General features: G+C 43.2%; 1 protein-coding gene across 1 annotated transcript in view; it reads right to left on the minus strand.

Moving 5' to 3' along the window:
- The window catches only part of LOC118402177 (IgGFc-binding protein-like), a 28,261-nt gene extending 12,531 nt beyond the window's left edge, over positions 1–15,730 (minus strand). Inside the window, exons 1-15 of the mRNA XM_035800177.2 lie at positions 15,542–15,730; positions 15,194–15,234; positions 14,648–14,895; positions 10,303–10,858; positions 9,968–10,164; positions 9,497–9,877; positions 8,730–9,031; positions 8,259–8,524; positions 7,897–7,950; positions 7,660–7,797; positions 7,142–7,404; positions 6,960–7,044; positions 6,769–6,843; positions 6,506–6,643; positions 5,906–6,165 (exon numbers count right to left, since the gene is read on the minus strand). Of these exons, the coding sequence (XP_035656070.1) occupies positions 5,906–6,165; positions 6,506–6,643; positions 6,769–6,843; positions 6,960–7,044; positions 7,142–7,404; positions 7,660–7,797; positions 7,897–7,950; positions 8,259–8,524; positions 8,730–9,031; positions 9,497–9,877; positions 9,968–10,164; positions 10,303–10,858; positions 14,648–14,895; positions 15,194–15,234; positions 15,542–15,618 (3,081 nt within the window). The 5' untranslated portion in view covers positions 15,619–15,730. The remainder of the gene's footprint in view (positions 1–5,905; positions 6,166–6,505; positions 6,644–6,768; positions 6,844–6,959; positions 7,045–7,141; positions 7,405–7,659; positions 7,798–7,896; positions 7,951–8,258; positions 8,525–8,729; positions 9,032–9,496; positions 9,878–9,967; positions 10,165–10,302; positions 10,859–14,647; positions 14,896–15,193; positions 15,235–15,541) is intronic.
- Positions 15,731–23,113: the final 7,383 nt, after the last annotated feature.

Below are 23,113 nucleotides of genomic sequence, written 5' to 3' on the forward strand. Positions count from 1 at the left end.
CTACAAATCAAATCACCAAATCAAATCACATTTTATTGGTCACATACACATGGTTAGCAGATGTTAATGCGAGCATAGCGAAATGCTTATGCTTCTAGTTCTGACCATGCAGTAAAATCTAACAAGTAATCTAACAATTTCACAACAACAAAGGAATGAATAACAATATGTACATATAAATATAAGGATGAGCAATGGCTGAACGGCATAGGCAAGATGCAGTAGATGGTACAGAGTACAGTATATACAGTACATATGAGATGAGTAATGTAGGGTGTGTAAACATTATATATAATGTTATATATAAAGTGGCATTGTTTAAAGTGACTTGTGAAACATTTATTACATCCCGCAGTGTATCTTAGTGGTTAGAGCGTTGGACTAGTAACCAGAAGGTTGCAAGTTCAAATCCCTGAGCTGACAAGGTACAAATCTGTCCTTCTGCCCCGAACAGGCAGTTAACCCACTGTTCCTAGGCCGTCATTGAAAATAACAATTTGTTCTTAACTGACTTGCCTTGTAAAATAAAGGTAAAAAATATATATATATATTAAAGTGGCTAGAGATTTAAGTCAGTATGTTGGCAGCAACCACTCAATGTTAGTGATGGCTTTTTAACAGTCTGATGGCCTTGAGATAGAAGCTGTTTTTCAGTCTCTAGGTCCCAGCTTTGATGCACCTGTACTGACCTCGCCTTCTGGAGGATAGCGGGGTGAACAGGCAGTGGCTCAGGTGGTTGTTGTCCTTGATGATCTTTATGGCCTTCCTGTGACATCGGGTGGTGTAGGTGTCCTGGAGGGCAGGTAGTTTTCCCCCGATGATGCGTTGTGCAGACCTCACTACCCTCTGGAGAGCCTTACCGTTGTGGGCGGAGCAGTTGCTGTACCAGACGGTGATACAGCCCGACAGGATGCTCTGGATTGTGCATCTGTAAAAGTTTGTGAGTGGTTTTGGTGACAAGTCGAATTTCAGCCTCAGCCTCCTGAGGTTGAAGAGGCACTGCTGCGCCTTCTTCACCATGCTCTCTGTGTGGGTGGATCAATTCAGTTTGTCCAGTGATGTGTACGCCAAGGAACTTAAAACTTACTACCCTCTCCACTACTGTCCCGTCGATGTGGATAGGGGGGCGCTCCCTCTGCTGTTTCCTGAAGTCCACAATCATCTCCTTTGTTTTGTTGACGTTGAGTGTGGGGTTATTTTCCTGACACCACACTCCGAGGGCCCTCACCTCCTCCCTGTAGGCCGTCTTGTCGTTGTTGGTAATCAAGCCTACCACTGCATTGTCGTCTGCAAACTTGATGATTGAGTTGGAGGCGTGCATGGCCACGCAGTCGTGGGTGAACAGGGAGTACAGGAGAGGGCTCAGAACGCACCATTGTGGTGCCCCAGTGTTGAGGATCAGCGGGGTGGAGATGTTGTTTCCTACCCTCATCATCTGGGGGCGGCCCGTCCGGAATTCCAGTACCCAGTTGCACAGGGCAGGGTCGAGACCCCAAGGGTCTCGAGCTTGGTGATGAGTTTGGTGTGTACTATGGTGTTAAATGCTGAGCTGTAGTCGATGAATAGCATTCTCATATAGGTATTCCTCTTGTCCAGATGGGTTAGGGCAGTGTGCAGTGTGGTTGCGATTGCGTCGTCTGTGGACCTATTGGGGCGGTAAGCAAATTGGAGTGGAACAAGGGTGTCAGGTAGGGTGGAGGTGATATGGTCCTTGACTCGTCTCTCAAAGCCCTTCATGATGACGGAAGTGAGCGCTACAGGGCGGTAGTCGTTTAGCTCAGTTACCTTAGCTTTCCTGGGAACAGGAACAATGGTGGCCCTCTTGAAGCACGTGGGAACAGCAGACTGGGATAATGATTGATTGAATATGTCCGTAAACACAACAGCCAGCTTGTCTGCGCATGCTCTGAGGACGTGGCTGGGGATGCCGTCGGGCCCTTCAGCCCTGCGAGGGTTAACACGTTTAAATGTTTTACTCACGCCGGCTGCAGTGAAGGAGAGTCCACAGGTTTTGGTAGTGTATTGTCCTCAAAGCGAGCAAAGAAGTTGTTTAGTCTGTCTGGGAGCAAGACATCCTGGTTAGGGATGGGGCTGGTTTTCTTTTTGTAATCCGTGATTGACTGTAGGCCCTACCACATACCTCTCGTGTCTGAGCCTTTGAAATGAGACTCTACTTTGTCTCTATACTGACTGCTTAGCTTGTTTGATTGCCTTGCGGAGGGAACAGCTACACTGTTTGTATTTGGTCATGTTTCCTGTCACCTTGCCCTGATTTAAAGCAGTTGTTTGCGCTTTCAGTTTCGCGCTAATGCTACCAATCAATCCACGGTTTCTAGTTTGGGAATGTTCTAATAGTTGCAGTGGGTACGACATCGCCGATGCACTTGCTAAGAAACTCACTCACCGAATCAGCGTATTCGTCAATGTTGTTCTTTGACGCAATGCGGAACATATTCCAGTCAACGTGATCGAAGAAATCTTGAAGCGTGGAATCAGATTGTTTGGACCAGCGTTGAACAGACCTGAGCGCGCGCGGGAGCTTCCTGTTTTAGTTTCTGCCTATAGGCTGGAAGCAACAAAATGGAGTCGTGGTCAGCTTTTCCGAAAGGAGGATGGGGGAGGGCCTTATATGCCTTGAGGAAATTAGAATAACAATGATCCAGGGTTTTACCAGCCCTGGTTGCACAATCGATATGCTGATATAATTTAGGGAACCTTGTTTTCAGATTAGCCTTGTTAAAATCCCCAGCTACAATAAAAGTAGCCTCGGGATATGTGGTTTCCATTTTATATAGAGTCAAATGAAGTTCGTTCAGGGCCATCGATGTGTCTACTTGGGGGATATATGTGGCTGTGATTATAATCGAAGAGAATTCTCTTGCTAGATAATGCGGTCGACATTTGATTGTGAGGAATTCTAAGTCAGGTGAGCAAAAGGACTTGAGTTCCTGTATGTTGTTATGATCATACCACGTCTCGTTAATCGTAAGGCATACCCCGCCGTCCTTCTTCTTACCAGAAACATACTTGTTTCTGTCGGCGCAATGCGTGAAGATACCAGCTGGCTGTACCTACTCCGATAGCGTGTCTCGAGTGAGCCATGTTTCCGTGAAGCAAAGAACGTTACAGTCTCTTATGTCTCTCTGGAATGCTACCTTTACTCGGATTTCATCTACCTTGTTGTTAAGAGACTGGACATGAGTAGTATGCTCGGGAGAGTAGTATGCTCGGGAGCGATGCGCGATGTGCTCGTCTCCGGAGTCTGACCAGAAGATTGCTTCGTCTGCCCCTTTTACGGAGTCGTTGTTTTGGTTCGCCGGCTGGGATCCGATCCATTGTCCTGGGTGGTGGGCAAAACAGAGGATCCGCTTCGCGAAATTCATATTCCTGGTCGTAATGTTGGTGATTTGACGTTGTTCTTATATCCAATAGTTCCTCCTGACTGTATGTAATAAAACCTAAGATTACCTGGGGTACCAATGTAAGAAATAACACGTAAAAAAACGAAATACTGCATAGTTTCCTAAGAACGCAAAGCGAGGCGGCCATCTCTGTCGGCACCGGAAGTCTCTGTGCGTTGCTGTGAATTTGTTTTGGACTTGGGGACTATGAAGAGACCCCCTGTTGGAATGTCTTGTGGGATATGTATGGGTGTCTGAGCTGAGTTATTTGATTGTGCAGACAATCTTGAATTTTCATCACAATAGTATTTCTCATAAAAACTGGAAGAGAAGCAGTTAATCTCTCATCAACACAACCAGGATAGATTGGCATGCATATTCATTATGTTTTTTTTAAACAGATATAGCCCCCCCCCATCTCCCCAACAACTTTTTCAATATGACTTGAACATGATAATTGACCATCCAATGTTATACCTAAGGGTTTATCTTCCTCCACTTGCTCAATGGTCACACCATTTATGCACAACTCCAGTTGAAGTTTAGGTAATAAAGAATTCTTTGGACCAAATACAATGCCTTTAGTTTAAGACCCGTTTTTTATTAATCGCCCATTATGATACTAACTGTAACTCCTTAATTATTTTGGGTGCTGACATATAGAGTGTGGAATCATCCACATACATAGTCATTTTAGCATTGTGTAAGACCAGTGGCAAATCATTCGTAAAAATAGAGAAGATTAACGGCCCAAGGCAACTGCCATGAGGGACACCACACTGTACCTATGATGTTAGAGAAGATTTCATTGAAGAACACTCTCTGGTTTCTATTGGATAAATAACTCTCCAACCACGTGATGGCATGTGATGTAAAACCATTGCAAGTTAGTTTTTTCAATAAGAATGTATGATCAATAAGATTAAAGGGTGCACTCAAATCTAACAATACAGTTCCAACTATTATCTTATCATCCATTTATTTTAACCAATGTATTTGGTCAAACACAATTCTTTCCATCAGTTAACTAGAATAGGCAGCAAACTGGATGCTTTACCATTTTTAGGTAGAGGAATTACTTTAGCTTCCTTCTACACCTGTGCACACACACACTCCTTATTTTAAGGCTTAGGTTAAAGATAGAGCAAATAGGTGTGGCAATACAGTCTGCTACAATTCTCAATAGTTTCCTATCAAAGTTGTCTATTCCTGGTGGCTTATCATTATTGATGGATAATAATAGTTTTTCCACCTCTCTCACACTAAGTTGACCAAATTGACCACCTCTTTTGCATAATTTCTTTGTAGCATACCCTTTTTCAATTCATCATCAATCCAGGGTGCTCTTAATTAACAATTGTCATTCATTGTTTTACAAATACTTCCAGTGCTGCATCTGCATTCACTTCCTCACACACATCAGACGAACATACATTTTGTACATCTTCAACAAAAGAGTCCTTGAGAAAACATTTTGTGTGATCTCTTATGAATTACTTCAGGACCAACCTTTGGCACTTAGGCTATTCTTGTTATTGCCACAATGTTATGTTCACTACAGCCAATGGGAACTGATATTTATTTAGAGCAAAGCTCTGCAGTATTCGTGAAGATATGATCAATACCAGTGGATGTCACAGATCCAACACTACAGGTATGCCCTCTAATTGGCTGAGTGATAACCTGGGTGAAATTACAGACATTAATCACCGTTAAAAGCTTACTCTTGAGAGGACAGCTAGTGGCTAACCAGTCAATGTTCAGGTTACCCAGAAAATAGACCTCTCCATTAACATCACACAAACACTATCAAGTATTGCACAGATATTACTCAAATTCTGACTGTTATCACTTGGTGGCCTTTAACAGCATCCCGAAAGAAGAGGCTTTAGATGAGGCAGGTGAACCTGCAACAATGACACTTCAACAACATTTGCCATGAGATCCTCATAAGCTTTACAGGAATATGGCTCTGAACATACACAGCAACATCTATGCTAGCTGCTTCACCAACCATCAGCTCTTCAGAATTTACGGTTTGGTAGTATCCTGGGACAGATAGTACCGGTCCCGGCAAGTGATCCAAATTAAACAGGAAGGCTTTTCTTTTTTAAGGAAACACTTTTTTTCTGAAACTTTCAAAACAACAAACCCGAGCTCTCTCTCATTCCGCGTTCAGCATGCGTCATGCTCTGATGACGTGGGACCAATAACAAAGAGAGTTCCAAACCTCTCTGCCAATAACAGCAAGTTTTCAGCTTTCCCCTCTCCACTCAGACCACTCCCAGTCAGTCCTAGCAAAATTCTAGCTTGAGGCATATTTTTTTCATAAAAAGCTATTTTGCCAATATTAATGGAAATCTGTCACAGCAAGGTACTTCGTTGTTACCCAGAAATGATTTAATATTTAATATAAAAATGGCTGCATTGGACCTTTAATTGTTCCAACCTCCTGAGGGAAGGTCAGAGGCTAAACCAAGACCAATGGCACATAACTCACTCACCTGGAAAGGTCCAGTGGTCCTGAGATCCACCTGGGCTAGTTGCCAGCAGTCTCCTTGGTTGTTCTTCTTCAACCATACCTTGTCGGCGCTGCGGTCCTGGAGTATGTAGACGTGCAGGCCCATAGTTTCCGCTGAACCGGACATGTGGTACCAGAACTGCAGACACTGAAGACCGGGGTCAGAACACTCAGAGCTGAGGAGGCGTGCCGTGTCTCCGTTAGACACATTGCTGGCTTCGATGTATAAGTAGTGACCGTCTTCTTATAGGCAAGAGTAGAGTAGATAAGATTAGAGATAGGGTCACAGATGAAATTCCTTTAGAGAGCAGTAGGTTTTATTGGGGGTTCTATCTGGAGTTCATACAGCAATGGGACAGATTGTTTATGTAAGGATGTAGGTCTTGCAATTCAGCCATTGAAGTTAATGGAGCAGAAAGAATAGTACAGGGTAAGTCCTTCAATGCAATTTTGACTTTCAGGTTTGCTGTTTGAGCATTAGAGTTTTTGCAACCATTCAGACAAGGCATTACGATGTCCATCATCGACAACAATGATCATATTTTGTTGTTCAGTTTGGGGTAAAAGTCCTAAGAACACCTACCTCCTTTAGTGTGGTCAGCTGATGGCCCAGTCATCGCAGTGGGGGTGGAGCCACTGTGCCTTGTCCAATCAAAAGAATCCGTCATCAGCTGGGTAAAACTGCAGAGGTCCTCATCGAAAGTGCAATCAAAGTTGCAGACTGAGCAGGGAACATGGGAAACATTTGTAAAAGTCAATATGAGTCCAACATTTTAACCCATTATTCTGAAGTACCTTAAATTTTTTTTATTTCCATAAGAAAAGTAGTCTATAGATGTCATATACCTGGGTGTGGGACAAATGATCCTTCTTTAACTGGGGGAGGAACTGAAGGTCCACCAACAACACCTGTTGAGGAACCTGCTAGAGGAAGCAGAGGAATGGCATTGGTCATAAAGGGTCAACGTTTCCTCATCTGACATCCAGTGTTTAGATGTACAGGTAGCATGCCTCCCTGTGATAGTTACAAAGTTCACCTGAACATGATCCATAATGGATGGAGATGTCGTCAAATGCCACGTCAGACTGAGGGTCAGAGCCTCGGATTCCCTCCATGATGATCTGAAACAGAGCCATTTTGTGTTGGGTGAAAATGTGTAATATCACAATCATTTCACACTATTTAACCCTCTCAAAAACCTCTGATACCTTCTCCTACCTGGAATGACCCATCGATATTGATATCCACTTTTGCAGGATACCATGTGGAGCCCTGGTTATTGGCTTTGGACCACAGTTTCCTGTGTTTGTTGTGCTCGTCAAGCTGGTAGACATTGAGAATCATGGCCTTGGCCTGTCCGTACATGTGGTACCAGAAGCGCAGGCAGTATTTTGTCGCCCCTTTTTGGCACTTAGGGCTTATCATACGGGCAGAGTCTCCGTAGTACACACCATTGCCCTCAATGTACATGTAGGAGCCACCTGATCAACAAACATACACATACACTCTTTAACGTCACGACTCCCAGCACATTAGCTCTGAAATGGCTAGCCTCTATGATGTCTATGGTGTCCACTATGTAGATAGGTATTTATATATCACTGTCTGTACAAGACGAATGGCTACAACCATGTATTGTCTCGTTCATTGAAATCTCAGAAACAGTGGATGACGCATATTTGGTCATTTCAGATTTTTGGGAGGGGGCACAACCATGTGACCTCGTAACCTCTCACCTCCTGTGGTATGGTCCTGGGTTGGCCCTGTGAGGTCAGACGGGGTTGGTCCTCTCTGTCTTCTCCAATCAAAACTGTCCTGAACAATTTGCTCCCACCCACACTCGCTGTTGTCAAAGTTGCAGTCTAGAGGACAAACTGTAGGATGCCATAGAAAACTCAGTCACCAAATGAACCAGCTGGTATCAAAGAAATGGAAATGCTCCCATTGGAAAAGCATGAGGTCAACGTTCTTACATGTATTGTCAGGTGTAGTAACTGGTGGTTTTGTGGGAGGGCCAGGTAGGCTATCTGCAATTATAAGACAGACAGCAGGGTTTTTCACAGGAACACATTAGACAAGCCTCAGGTGGATGGTAGGAAGGGGAAAGTAAGAGAAGGAGGGAGGAGGGGAGGAACAAGAGGGCAGGAATAAGGGATGCAAGAGTGGAAGGAAAAGAAGAATGGAGGATGGAATGAAGGATCCAAGTTGAAGGCTACAGAAACAACCAAAGTGTTTGATGATGGATGGGGTGAGCCAACCACCCTACAATCATAGTACGGTGTTCAGCAGCAGCATCATCATCATTACGAAAACAACCATACCATATCACACTCACCACAGGCGGTGTCATTAAACCAGGGGGGCAAGGTAACACTGGCCACCTGACAGGCGGTCACGTAGGACTTCAGGGAGTAGCATGTCACATGCATGTCCCCGCCGGAGGCACAGTGGTCAGACATACAGCTGTCTATGTAGGATGTGGGGTGGACAAATGGGTGGCAGGGCTTGAAAGTGTCACGCAGCAGCTTGGAACACTCCTGGTAGCCCTGGTTGTCCAAATGGGAGTCACATGGTTGGGGGGCAGGTGGGGAAGCAACACAGCTAGAGAAGAGGGGAACGGAGAGGAGATCAATGGTGTTATGTATTGGATTTATTGATATATTCAAAGATTAGTGTTGAGGATACAATGACAGTTCTGCATCTTTCAGTTAACGGCTGGATACACTCATCCACTACAAACATAACGGTAACATAATGTACTGTACAGTATGTTACCGTTATGGTTCAAAACATCCAACCCACTCACCGATCGTCCTCCGGACTCTTCACTCTCCAGCTGTTGGCGAACGTGACCTCATTGGTCTCGGGTTTGGTGCCGTTTGGGGTCAGGAAGTCATCCCCCTGGTCGTTGGAGTAGGTACCACAGAGGCCGCACATCTCACCCTTGTAGCGCTCGTCCAGCTGCAGGAAGAGCCTGTGATGATCGTCCAGCAGCATCTGGAGGCCAAAGGTCGTCTCCATGACAGTGTACTGCTTCTTCTTGTACAGCTTCACCTCGCCGTATGAGCCGTTTACTGCAATAGGAAGACTCTGCCAAACATGGTTCACCTGCAGTGGAGAGTAGGGAAGGGTAGCGCAGAGTAAGGTACAGTGGAGCCAAGTAAAATAGATGAAAGTAGAACTGAACTAAATTAAATATACATTTTGTGTGGAATAGAGTATGTCTCCACTGTCTCATTGTACAAACTGTAGAAACTAAAGTACACTGAACAGTTGCAAATACAAATAAAAACATATAAGGGATAGACAGAGTTCGATTCTCTAATTCTCTACGTAGTTCCTTTGAACTGTTGTACCAAAGCAATACAGGGAAGTGGGGAGGGGGTTTATAGGAGGGCAAGGTCCAGTGGGTCAGCAATGCATGTTAATGTCACAAGTAAATAATAGGTAGGATCTACTGCACACCCAGAGCTGATTATCGAAAGTTCTGAAGGCAAAAGGCAAAACTGGCAAAATAGGAAAAAGTATCTGCACAAGTAAAGAAAGATTATTTCAAAATGTTGTCATTCTTACTGTAACACTGTAGTTATCTATCTTCAAATGCAGACCCTTGGTCTCCAGAACCACTGCGGCCAGCTTAGCACTGCTCTCGCTCCCCGGGTTCCAGTTCTGGCCCGTCACTGAGAACTGGATGGGTGTGTGTCCGCCGCACGTCTTGGCCAGGGTGTAGCTGCAGCCCCCCTGGAAGGTGTATGCCTTGCCGTCAAAGGTGATGTAGTGGGGGTCTCCGTAGACGCGGCAGATGGCCGGGCTGGAGGGGAAGCAACCCTTGACCCCCTCTTTGACCTTGCACACCTCGTCGTCCGTGCAGGAGGAAGCAGAACACTGGAGTCCGCCCCCGCCCATACACTGGCACAGACGATCACATTCACCGTCCATGAACGTCGCTCCTTTCTGGAAAAGGGTAAAGAAAAGAGATGTGTGTGTGTTTCTTAATGTCTGTCTGTGTTGATATTTTGTTATCAACCTAAATCTATTCCTCACCTCATAGTGCACTCCATTCATCCAGCAGCCACAGTCCTCGACAGAGACACACCTCCCCCCACTGAGCTTGAAGCCGGGGTTGCACTCACACCTTTCCTCACAGCTTCCACACGCCCCTTGGGTGTCCATGGCGGAGCAGGCCTCAGGGCAGCCCTCGGCACAGGCGTTGTAATGGCTGTTCGCTCCACACTCCAGGGCTTGGGAGGGAAAGAAAGGGCAGAGAATTTAGTCAAATGTCTGGAAGGCTATCACCATCATCAAGTTGTTTCCAACTTCAATAGTTAATTACAGCAGGAAGGTTAGTAATCAAAATAGGAAACCATAAAACAACTTACGACACATAGTCGAGTTCCTCCAGGCAGGTACAGGCCCCCCGGCCTTGAGGCACATATTAGCATAGGACTGCAGGACCTCACACAGCACCTCCAGGCCACCACCTGCTCCACACATCCCCGCCACACAGCTCCGGAAGTAGCTCTCGGCTCCCAGGACAGACTGGCATTCTGCGAAGGGCCCGTGCCTGGAGACCAGGGACCCACAGTAGGGCTCGCTAGCGTACTCTGCCTCCTCCATAGGGGGACACTCATTGGGGACAACGGTTGACTGACAGGCCTTCTGGCTCTGCCAGCTCTGGCCGAACATGGCAGCGGTTGAAGCCTCAGAACCGTCAGCCGTGTGGTAATCATCGTCTCTCAGGTGGTTGAAGTTCCCGCACATGCCGCAGACTTTACCGGAATACGAGGCGGGGACGGTGATATGGACGGCACAGGAGTCATCATAGGATACAAAAAGGTTGAAGTTAGTCTCCAGGACGACGGAAGCCGCATTGCCTCGGATGTTGATGGTGCCACCATTGAGGCTCAGGGGGAGGTTCTTCCAAATGCCGTTGACCTGAAAACATGATAAAGATTGATTTACTTGAAAGACTGGTCTTTCTTTGCCGTTCTTACCGTAGCATGTAGTAAACATTTACTGGATCAATGTGTTCGATACTTTGGAATAGGGGACAAAATACTAACCCGCTTATGTCCCATATAACTTTCAAAAATCTGATAAGGTTTCATATTCTTGTACATCATTGCATAACCAACTCTGAACTTTGTTGTACTGTAGTAAATACTTTTTCAGTTTATCAGTTCATGGCAGATACTAAAAGTTCATATACTGTAACTAAGTTCAGCACTATTATGCAGTGAATTTACAATGACTCAATTACAAATAGCACATTTTCCTGGGTCTAGATACATGACCTAACATCAATGTGGTCAGTTGGAATGTGAAAGGCCTAAATCATATGTGAACGTGAGTAGAACCAATAAACCATTATAACCCAGGAGCACAGTCAGTGTAGTCAGCTCAGCTATCCCCATTGAGACCGTGTCTGTGCCTCGACCTAGGTTGGGCAAAACTAAACATGGCAGTGTTCGCCTTCTCACTGAGCAATCTCACTAGACCTCCTCCATTCCTATCATTATTGAAAGAGATCATGATACCTCACATCTCAAAATAGGGCTACTTAATGTTAGATCCCTTATTTCAAAGGCAATTATAGTCAATGAACTAATCACTGATCATAATCTTGATGTGATTGGCCTGACTGAAACATGGCTTAAGCCTGATTAATTTACTGTGTTAAAGGAGGCCTCACTTACTGGCTACACTAGTGACCATATCCCCCGTGCATCCCGCAAAGGCGGAGGTGTTGCTAACATAGACGATAGCTAATTTCAATTTACAAAACAAAAATGACGTTTTCGTCTTTTGAGCTTCTAGTCATGAAATCTATGCAGCCTACTCAATAGCTACTGAGTAGGCTGCACTAGCTACTGTTTACAGGCCTCCTGGGCCATATACAGCGTTCCTCATTGAGTTCCCTGAATTCCTATCGGACCTTGTAGTCATAGCAGATAATATTCTAATCTTTGGTGACTTTAATATTCACATGGAAAAGTCCACAGACCCACTCCAAAAGGCTTTTGGAGCCATCATCGACTCAGTGGGTTTTGTCCAACATGTCTCTGGACCTACTCACTGTCACAGTCATACTCTGGACCTAGTTTTGTCCCATGGTATAAATGTTGTGGATCTTAATGTTTTTCCTCATAATCCTGGACTATCGGACCACCATTTTATTACGTTTGCAATTGCAACAAATAATCTGCTCAGACCTCAACCAAGGAACATCAAAAGTCGTGCTATAAATTCACAGACAACACAAAGATTCCTTGATGTCCTTCCAGACTCCCTCTGTCTACCCAAGGATGCCAGAGGACAAAAATCAGTTAACCACCTCACTGAGGAACTCAATTTAACCTTGTGCAATACCCTAGATGCAGTTGCACCCCAAACAACTAAAAACATTTCTCATAAAAAACTAGCTCCCTGGTATACAGAAAATACCCGAGCTCTGAAGCAAGCTTCCAGAAATTGGAACGGAAATGGCGCCACACCAAACTGGAAGTCTTCCGACTGGCCTGGAAGGCAGTACCATGCAGTACCGAAGAGCCCTTACTGCTGCTCGATCATCCTATTTTTCCAACTTAATTGAGGAAAATAAGAACAATCCAAAATTCCTTTTTGATACTGTCGCAAAGCTTACTAAAAAGCAGCATTCCCCAAGTGAGGATGGCTTTCACTTCAGCAGTAATACATTCATTAACTTCTTTGAGGAAAATATCATGATTATTAGAAAGGAAATGACGGACTCCTCTTTAAATCTGCGTATTCCTTCAAAGCTCAGTTGCCCTGATTCTGCACAACTCTACCAGGACCTAGGATCAAGAGAGACACTCAAGTGTTTTAGTACTATATCTCATGACACAATGCTGAAAATAATCATGGCCTCTAAACCTTCAAGCTGCACACTGGACCCTATTCCAACTAAACTACTGAAAGAGCTGCTTCCTGTGCTTGGCCCTCCTATAATGAACATAATAAATGGCTTTCTATCCACCGGATGTGTACCAAACTCACTAAAAGTGGCAGTAATAAAGCCTCTCTTGAAAAAGCCAAACCTTGACCCAGAAAATATAAAAAACAAATCGGCCTATATCGAATCTTCCATTCCTCTCAAAATTTTTAGAAAAGGCTGTTGCGCAGCAACTCACTGCCTTCCTGAAGACACTCAATGTATACAAAATGCTTCAGTCTGGTTTTAGACCCCATCATAGCACTAAGACTGCACTTGTGAAGGTGGTAAATTACCTTTTAATGGCATCAGACCGAGGCTCTGCATCTGTCTTCGTGCTCCTAGACCTTAGTGCTGCTTTTGATACCATCGATCACCACATTCTTTTGGAGAGATTGGAAACCCAAATTGGTCTACAAGGACAAGATCTGGCCTGGTTTAGATCTTATCTGTCAGAAAGATATTAGTTTGTCTCTGTGAATGGTTTGTCAAACTGTAAATTTTGGTGTTTCTCAAGGTTCCGTTTTAGGACCACTATTGTTTTCACTATATATTTTACCTCTTGGGGATGTCATTCAAAACATAATGTTAACTTTCACTGCGGATGACACACATCTGTACATTTCAATGAAACATGGTGAAGCCCCAAAATTGCCCTCCCTAGAAGCATGTGTTTCAGACATAAGGAAGTGGATGGCTGCAAACGTTCTACTTTTAAACTCGGACAAAACAGAAATGCTTGTTCTTGGTCCCAAGAAACAAAGAGATCTTCTGTTGAATCTGACAATTAATCTTAATAGTTGTACAGTCGTCTCAAATAAAACTGTGAAGAACATATCAAGACTGTCTCAAGGACAGCTTTTTTCCCATCTACGTAACATTGCAAAAATCAGAAACTTTCTGTCCAAAAATGATGGAGAAAACTGCAATGCAGTTTTAGCACTACTGCAATGCTATTTAGCACTACTGCAATGCTCTACTTTCCGGCTACCCGGATAAGCACAAAATAAACTTCAGTTAGTGCTGAATACGGCTGCTAGAATCCTGACTAGAATCCTGGCCTTGTCTCAGGATGTTAAGTCGGTGGTTGAAGATATCCCTCTAGTGGTGTGGATGCTGTGCTTTGGCAAAGTGGGTGGGGTTATATCTTTCCTGTTTGGCCATGTCTCAGTCTCCAGTATTTATGCTGCAGTAGTTTATGTGTCGGGTGGCTAGGGTCAGTTTGTTATATCTGGAGTACTTCTCCTGTCCTATCCGGTGTCCTGTGTGAATTTAAGTATGCTCTGTCTAATTCTCTCTCTCTCTTTCTTTCACTCTGTCGGAGGACCTGAGCCCGAGGACCATGCCTCAGGACGACCTGACATGATGACTCCTTGCTGTCCCCAGTCCACCTGGCTGTGCTGCTGCTCCAGTTTCAACTGTTCTGCCTGTGATTATTATTATTCGACCATGCTGGTCATTTATGAACATTTGAACATCTTGGCCATATTCTATATTCTATTATAATCTCCACCCGGCACAGCCAGAAGAGGACGGGCCACCCCACATAGACTGGTTCCTCTCTAGGTTTCTTCCTAGGTTTTGGCCTTTCTAGGGAGTTTTTCCTAGCCACCGTGCTTCTACACCTGCATTGCTTGCTGTTTGGGGTTTTAGGCTGGGTTTCTGTACAGCACTTTGAGATATCAGCTGATGTACGAAGGGCTATATAAATACATTTGATTTGATTTGATATAGTGAATAAACTTTATAATAATAACCTATGTTGTACTCACCATGACCCGGTGGTTCTGTCTCTTGTGCAGGGAGACCCTGAGGTTCTCCACCTCCACATTGACCTGCAGAACAGGAGATACAGAGGAGTTCCCTCGCTGCTCGTTCTTCACCTCCACACTGAAGTGGGACAGGGGGGTCTCAGAGGACGAGCACAGCCGGGCCAGGACGTAGGTACAGGGGACAACGAAGCGGAAGTTAGCCCAGTCAAAGGTGCTGTAGTGGAAGTTGCTGTGGACAGTGCAGGTCCCTGCGAGAGAGAGAACAAGAGAGAGAATAGTCAATTAAAGTAGTCATTTAAAAAAAACTATTCTGTGTTTCGGTCTTTAATAAAGGTGAGTTTTTGTCCCAAAGTTAATGTAGCAATTGGGGGTGTGATGACACTGCACTTAACAAAAACCAGACAAAGGTGCCTATAAGTCAGACTGTTGAATAGGTTGCTAGTTCTACTGACAAATCCCACTTCTCCTTCAGCAATCATTGTGTTGTTTGAGAATTTAAAAAACACATAATGCTTAGCATTGTTTGTATTTGATACTGTTTCATACCTGCATCTCTCATTGTAACTGATGATCTGTCACCCTCAACACTGAAAGAAGACATTCGGATCAAATCAAAACGGTGGGAGAGAAATTGGTATCAAAGTAAAACACTTTATTGTTAGCCTACACATCGACATATCGACATTGTAATCTCTATGTCATGGTGCATCCGACAACAAGTTTCAAACTAAAGTTCAGCATTTTAATTATTTTTACTAATGTTGACATGATAATAATTAAGACAGTAAATCATACAATTGAAAGAGTAAGACACAGCCATAGAGAGAGAGAGAGTGTAACTAAGAGTACGTTAGATGCTAAACAATAGACCAACAGTATGACGGTGAGACTCACCTTCCGTAAGTCCCGTCCTGTAGCAGAGAGAGGAGGGCTGCTGTAGCCAGCAACCCCATGTAGGTGCCTCCTAGCATGGGTGTTCTTCTAGTTGTGTACCCTTATGGAGGCTAAGATAAAATACTCTTTACACTCACTATATAGAGAGACTGGGGAGTACTGGAGTCTCACTCTGATTCTGACTAGGGAGGGGAAAGCGGGCAGACTTTTATAAGGGTCCTGGTGGCCCAGAGCAGTGGGCAGGGAAAGGGGGGGGCAAACAGGAAAGGGAGGGGTCAAGTGTATGGCGTCAAAAAAGACATTGAGTTGACAACATTGATTAAGACATAGTTACTGTAAAGGGTGTCAGCACCCAGTAACAAGATTAGTGTTTTAATTAAAGATAGCTGATAATCAACTTTTATTATGAGGAAACCAGACTGTTTTTCACTTCTTAGGACCCATCTACGAATCATAAGGCAAAGGAACAGACAATGCATGTACTCTATTGAACTTGGTATCACTGCATAACACTTCCTCCTTGGTTAAACAGTTATTCTGTTATTCAGTGACAACACAGGGTAGAAATCGGGGGAATCCCGGTTCTGGGAGTGAATTTCCGGCAGTAAAATTGAGCTTTATTTTTTAGTCATTTAGCAGACGCTCTCATCCAGAGCGATAAACAGGAGAAATTAGGATTAAGAGCCTTGCTCAAGGCGACAGACTTTCACCTAGTAGACTTGGGATTCAAACAAGCAACTTTTCGTTTACCGGCCCAATGCTCTTAAACGCTAAGCTACCTGCCGCCTGGGTTTAGATACATTACCTAACATCAATGTGATAAAAAGGCCTAAATCATATGTGAAGATGATTAGAACCAATAAACTATTATAACCCATTGTATGGTGAATAAACTTTATAATAACAAGCTATATTGTACTCACTATGACCCGGTGGTTCTCACTATTACCTGGTGGTTCTGTCGCTTGTGTAGGGAGACCCTGAGGTTCTCTACCTCCACGTTGGCCTGCAGAACAGCAGACATGGAGGAGTTCCCTCGCAGCTTGTTCTTCACATCCATACTGAAGTAGGTACAGGGAAAGTTGGGCCAGACAAAGGTGCTGTTGTGGTAGTCGCTGTGGACAGTGCAGGTCCCTGAGAGAGAGAGAGAGAGAGAGAGAGAGAGAGTAAAATAGTCAGATACATTTTTGAGAAACCTATTCTGTGTTTTGACTTTAATATAAATGACAAGCAAGTTTGGTAGTTCTGTTTGAAATGAGAACTTTCCCTTTTCCTCTACAATCAATATTAATCTGGTTTCTGGGTAATTTAAATCAATAATTGCAAAAGTATATCCTACAGAACATAGAACCATCTTTCGTGGCACATCGGTCATAGAAATTAATAGTTATTTACTCAATGGTTACTATCACCAGCATCATGGAGTTAATGTATTGAAAATGAAGGTACATACCTACATTCATTAGGCCCTAATCTATTTCACTGGTCACAGACACCTTAAAAAAAGGTAGGGGACTGGATCAGAAAACCAGTCAGTATCTGGTGTGACCACCGCCTCATGCAGTGCAACACATCTCCTTCGCATAGAGTTGATAAGGCTGTTGATGACATGTCTGGTGAGTATGTAGGCCATGGAAGAACATGGATATTTTCAGCTTCCAGGAATTGTGTACAGATCTTTGCGACATGGGGCCATGCATTATCATGCTGAAACATGAGGTGATGGCTCCGGATGAATGGCACAACAATGGGCCTCTTTGGTTGTGCAAACACACAGTTTCATCAGCTGTCCAGTGGATGGTCTCAGACAATCCCGCAGGTGAAGAAGCCCGATGTGGAGGTCCTGGCCTGTCGTGGTTACACGTGGTTTGCAGTTTTGTGGCCGTTTGGACGAACTGCCAAATGATTGTCCCCAGCACAAGGTGCACCTGTGTAATGATCATGCTGTTTAATCATCTTTTTGATATGCCACACCTGTCAGGTGGATGGATTATCTTGGCAAAGGACAAATGCTTACTAACAGAGATGTAAACCAATTTGTGCACAAAATTTGAGAGAAATAACCATTTTGTGCATATGGAAAATGTTCTCTAGTTCCTGTAAAGTACTGTACAACATTCTTTCCCCACTATTGTGACTGATGGCGTTAAATGGGATAATCTGTAATCCAGGGACTACTGCTATTTTAATGACTTTAAATCATTTTGACCATTATGATAGCATTGTACCACCCCGTAGCAGTAGTAACGCCAATGACACGTTTTAGGTAAATTAAGATTTTATGAAATGGAGGCCCCAAATGCTCAAATATAAGGTCAATCCTTTAAAAATGTTTTACTAAAGTGATTTGATGAATCATTTTTGCCAACACTGCCATTTCCCTTTATTTAAACTGACTAACACCAAGTGACACTGTGGATTTAGACACACCAATGAAATCCTCAAATTTATGACATACTAGCTAATAATCTTCTTTAATGTAGAACCCTTCCCAGATAACAGTTTGTCACTGGACAGAACTCTCAAGGTCGTTGTATATCTTTGTAATCATTAATTTTCTAGGTGGTAACACCAATCACATTATACTGAGGTGCACACATTATATTAGTAAATCTTTAATATTGGACTATACAATATATGAAATACTTTTGCTCACTGTCAAGCTTAAAAAAAGTATCAAAGTAATTGATCGATATATCTGAATCCCCAAAACATGTCACTACACCTCTAAACACCACCAGTGGGACCAGACAATTTGCTCGCCCCAAGTAGCTTCTACAATGTATGAGACTAGATGTGTTGCAGTGTATGACTTATGCATGTTTTCTGATTAAATTACACTGCATTTCAAGAATGGCCCTTGTGCATTCACCAAAGTCAAGTGAAGTAAGAGTAAGTAAAGTAACCTCAAGGAGGGATAATATTATGTGAGAGTGTTCATGGCATGCACTAAAATGCTCCTCATCACATTAGTGCATGTAAGCAAATATTCTTTCGCACACACTGAATGGTGTGTGAGCAATGACGCCACACTAATCGATTGATTTATGGATTCTTATCTATTTGAAGAGGGTGGTACTGCCCTTTAAAATCATGCCGACCTGCTTCAAGACAGATTACAATGGGCCTGTTACAAACGTAAGGGAAGCAGAATAACCTTACAACGACCCAACAGTTATAAACAATTATAGAAATTGTAATTATTATTATTATTTTTTTATTTTTTTTATTTCACCTTTATTTAACCAGGTAGGCAAGTTGAGAACAAGTTCTCATTTACAATTGCGACCTGGCCATTATAGAAATATGTCATATGAAATCCATAATGGCACTAGTATCTGATTGATAATATGTTCCCATATATATGTAATAATGGATTATCAATTAAACCCTGTTGACGATATGTCCGCAGCATAAACGGGTCAGGTTGAAAAGTTGAAAGCAATAAAAGCAGGTTACTGTTGGAAATCATGAATTTTATGTGGACAAAATGACAGTAAACAATGTAACATTATGGTCACATTATGTCTCATTACATTTCTAGATATATGTATATATTTTGCTCACATGTAGGCCCATATGAATATTCAATGCATAATGAACAGTCTTACCAAGTGTTTGCACCTGTCATACTACAAAAGCCTACTTAGTGTCATTTTTTAGCATTTTTTACATTTTCCCTTCGTAAATAACCTGTACAAACACTCCATCATGCTGAACCATAACGTCTTTAAGTCTACTCCATGTATCAACAATGACAGCCTCTTCAGATGGCTCATTCCAATGGAACACTGCTGGCACCCACAACCTTACGGCAGAAGGCAAGTGCAATCTATAATGTCCTCTTGAGAAGTTTACAAGCAGGATTGTGTCAATTCTGGCTTGATACTTTCTAGCTTCAACCAGGCTCCGATGCCGTGTCTGTTAAAGCATACGCTGAGTATACAAAACATTTCAATGACATAGACTGACCAGGTGAATCCAGGGGGAAGCTATGATCCCTTATTGATATCCCCTTAAATACACTTCAATCAGTGTAGATAAAAGGGGAGTAGACTGGTTAAAGAGGTATTTTTTAAGCCTTGAAACAATTGAGACATGGATTGTATATGTGTGCCATTCAGAGGGTGAATGGGTAAGACAAAACATATAAGTGCTTTTGAACGGGGTATGGTAGTAGCTGCCAGGAGCTCTGGTTTGTGTCAAGAACGGCAATGCTGCTGGGTATTCACACTCAAAAGTTTCCCATGTGTATCAATAATGGTCCACCACCCAAAAGTCAACTTGACACAACTATGGGAAGCATTGGAGTCAACATGGGCCAGCATCCCTGTGGAACCCTTTTGACACCTTGTAGAGTCCATGCCCCAACAAATTGAGGCTGTTCTGAGGGCAAAGTGGGGGTGCAACTCAATATTAGGAAGATATTCTTTAAAATGTGGTATACTCAGTGTATTTACAGTGTGTCAAACAGATAGCACCACACCATAAGTATAATCAGAGGAGAGATAAGATAGACAGATGAGGTGTTAGGTGATTGTGGTCCTGTAGCTCAGTTGGTAGAGCATGGCGCTTGTAACGCCAGGGTAGTGGGGTAGTGGGTTCGATCCCCGGGACCACCCATACGTAGAATGTATGCACACATGACTGTAAGTCGCTTTGGATAAAAGCGTCTGCTAAATGGCATATATTATTATATTATTATATTATTATTATATTATTATTATATTATTATATTATTATTATATATATTATTGTCTCATCTAGTCACACATTCTCAGATCCCTGTCCTGTATGTCAATACACAGAGACGTTCCTAAACAAATATTGACAGGATTCTTGAAATTGCCCCATTGATAACATGTCTTTGTTGGTGTCTCAGAAGTGACAAGAGACTAGCTCGACTGTACAGTATAAGAATTAGTCAAGCTCCTCCATAGATGTGATTATCTAAAATCCAACCATGTCGAAAGGACGATTCTTACTCTCAGACTTATCGGGTACAGTAACTGTCTTGTTGAAGTGACCAACACGATTTCTAAACAGATTGATCAGCTATTATTTACAGATCATAGGAGTGTCCTCCCTGGAAAAATATCAGAAGACTTTCCTGCATCTTTGTGAGGCCTGGCAATAGTTTGTACCCTACTGGTTGCTATTGCATGCCAAAACATCGTTGGTTGTAAAGTACAGTACCATGTTAAAATAGTTAAGCAAGAGAACATGATACTTTAAATCTAGAACATTCTCTTTTAACTGGGTTCAACTTGCATGAGAACGCAGATCTATTGGTCATTGGTGTTAATTACCAAACCACAATTTAGGCCTGGATTCAATCAGATCAAGAGTTAACCCGCTTTGGCTGACATCCGCATAGCGGATTGGAGGTAGTCAAGGTGTAACTACATCAAAACATCCAAGGGGCTCCATTAGTGGTTCCCCCAAAAACACTTTAGGGCGTAAGGAAGGTGTCAAGATGGTTCGGAGGGAGTACATCCCTAGCTTGGGTATGAACTGACTAATAGGTGAGTGGATGAAAAACTGAAAGCGCAAACCACTACATTTAACCACGATAAGATGACTGGGAAGATGGTTGAATACAAACAGTGCAGCTATGCCCTCCGTAAGGCAATCAAACAGGCAAAAGTATAGAATAACTATCTTCAATGTAATGACTCGGGATGTCGGTTGTAGGATGAAAGTTCTTTTTAGGTAATGATACTTGTTCACATTACATTTGACCACTTTAGATTCTATTAAACAATAAAAGGAAGTTGCTAGCGAAAGCCAGGATCATCACTTGTCCCTTTTGCGCGTTCTCGTTTTGCTTACTTCCGGTCGCAAGGCATTGTGTTCTTGCAGTCAATAGCATAATCCAATACTAACCATTACAGCAGAAATATGCACGTAGTTCTCTCAATCTCCCTCACATGAATTCTAATACAATTACTCTTACATATGTAAATAACTGTCAAATTAAATATCTTTCGATACAGCTCAATGAATGAACTGTAAACATTAACTCTGTAACCCATTAAAGTTACAACATCCTCCAACCATGTTCATCTAAATCTCCAAGCAGTAAATCAGCAGAATAGGTCTTCTCAACAAAGTCCTTGAGGTAGTACAAACTGAACATGACCTAACTAGGCCATCTCGGCCTGGAAACAGTTCCTCAATCTTCCCTAGTTTCCAGGCTCGTCTGGGTGTGCTATCTTCTCCAATGAGTGCAACATCACCCACATTCAGTGGGGTGGGCTGTGTTGTGTCACAGCGATGTGCTGACAATAGATCCAGAAAGTAGTCTCTTTGCAAGCTGTTCCAGAAGCTGGTCACAAGTCTCTGCCTGTATTTCCATCTTCGTGTCATTTCCTCCTTGTTGAGCGTTGGGTGCTGAGTGAGCTTAGTCTTTTACCCACCAGGAAGTGTGCTGGTGTCAGGGGTTGTGGTTCATCCACTTCATTGCGCAAGAAGGTCAGAAGCCTAGAATTTAGGATAGCTTCAACTTCTGTCAGGACTGTGCACATCTCTTCAAAGTTGAGCAAATCTTTCCCAATAACCTTTCTCAGGCATGGTTTAACTGACCTGATTAGTCTTTAACAGAATCCACCCCACCAGGCTGCTCGCTCAGCGATGAACCTCCAGGTTGGGGCTCTTTGATTGCCTTCCAAAGCTCTTCAAAGTCATGATCAGCTCTATTTGAACGTTTTTACATTGTTCGAATAGATTACCATGCATAATCCTCTCCTTGAGGTTAATATTTTCAGAGCTAACAGGAATGCCTCGGTTGACTGATCTGAGACCATTTCCAAATGCACTGCTCTGGTTACAGCACATGTGAATTGCGCAACGTATGACTCCTTCACAGAACTATTTTCTTTCACGTAGAGCAGTCCTGCAAAATCCCCACCTTTGACTTTGAACGGTGGGGATTCAGTTATGCTGTATTTTAGTAAAGGTGCAGTAATCTGCTTTCTGGCCCATGCCTTGAATCTCTTGCAGACTGTAGATCTTGCCGCTGTGCTCTTGACAAGCTGCCTAGCATGCAAGATCCAGTATTCATTGTCTCTTACTCCAGAATACATCATCTTCTCATGATGATACTGTATCAGTATCTGTGCTTGTTGAGCAGAACCCATGGTTGCCGCTCTCTGAATGTGAAGTTGGACTGTTGCAGTCTTCCTTCCACACGGAGTAGTTCTTGAGTTCTGTATTCACCTCTTCTGGAACCTTGTTGTCATCAGTCTCCTCCGACTGATTCGGTGATGTCAGAATGCTGGGTCTGTGTCAAGTTTCGAACAGTTTGTACTCTTGTAGGGCGGTTGGCTAGATTTGTTTTCCCTTCATTATGTGACCATGACTGGTCAGGAATTGGATCTCTGTCAATCTGTTTGCGACAAACTGTTTCAATTTCTGAGCTGAGCTGCATACGTCTGTTCACATTTTGATCTGTTTTTGTTCCATTTTCAGTGTGGTCAGTAGGCTGTTTGCTAGTGTAGTTCCAATCACAGCTCCCATGAGCTCCAGGCGTGGCAGCGTCATTTTCTTGAGTGGGGCTGCCCTGGACTTGGA

Source organism: Oncorhynchus keta, chromosome 23 (assembly GCF_023373465.1).
Source record: "Oncorhynchus keta strain PuntledgeMale-10-30-2019 chromosome 23, Oket_V2, whole genome shotgun sequence".
Classification (NCBI taxonomy): Eukaryota; Metazoa; Chordata; class Actinopteri; order Salmoniformes; family Salmonidae; genus Oncorhynchus; species Oncorhynchus keta.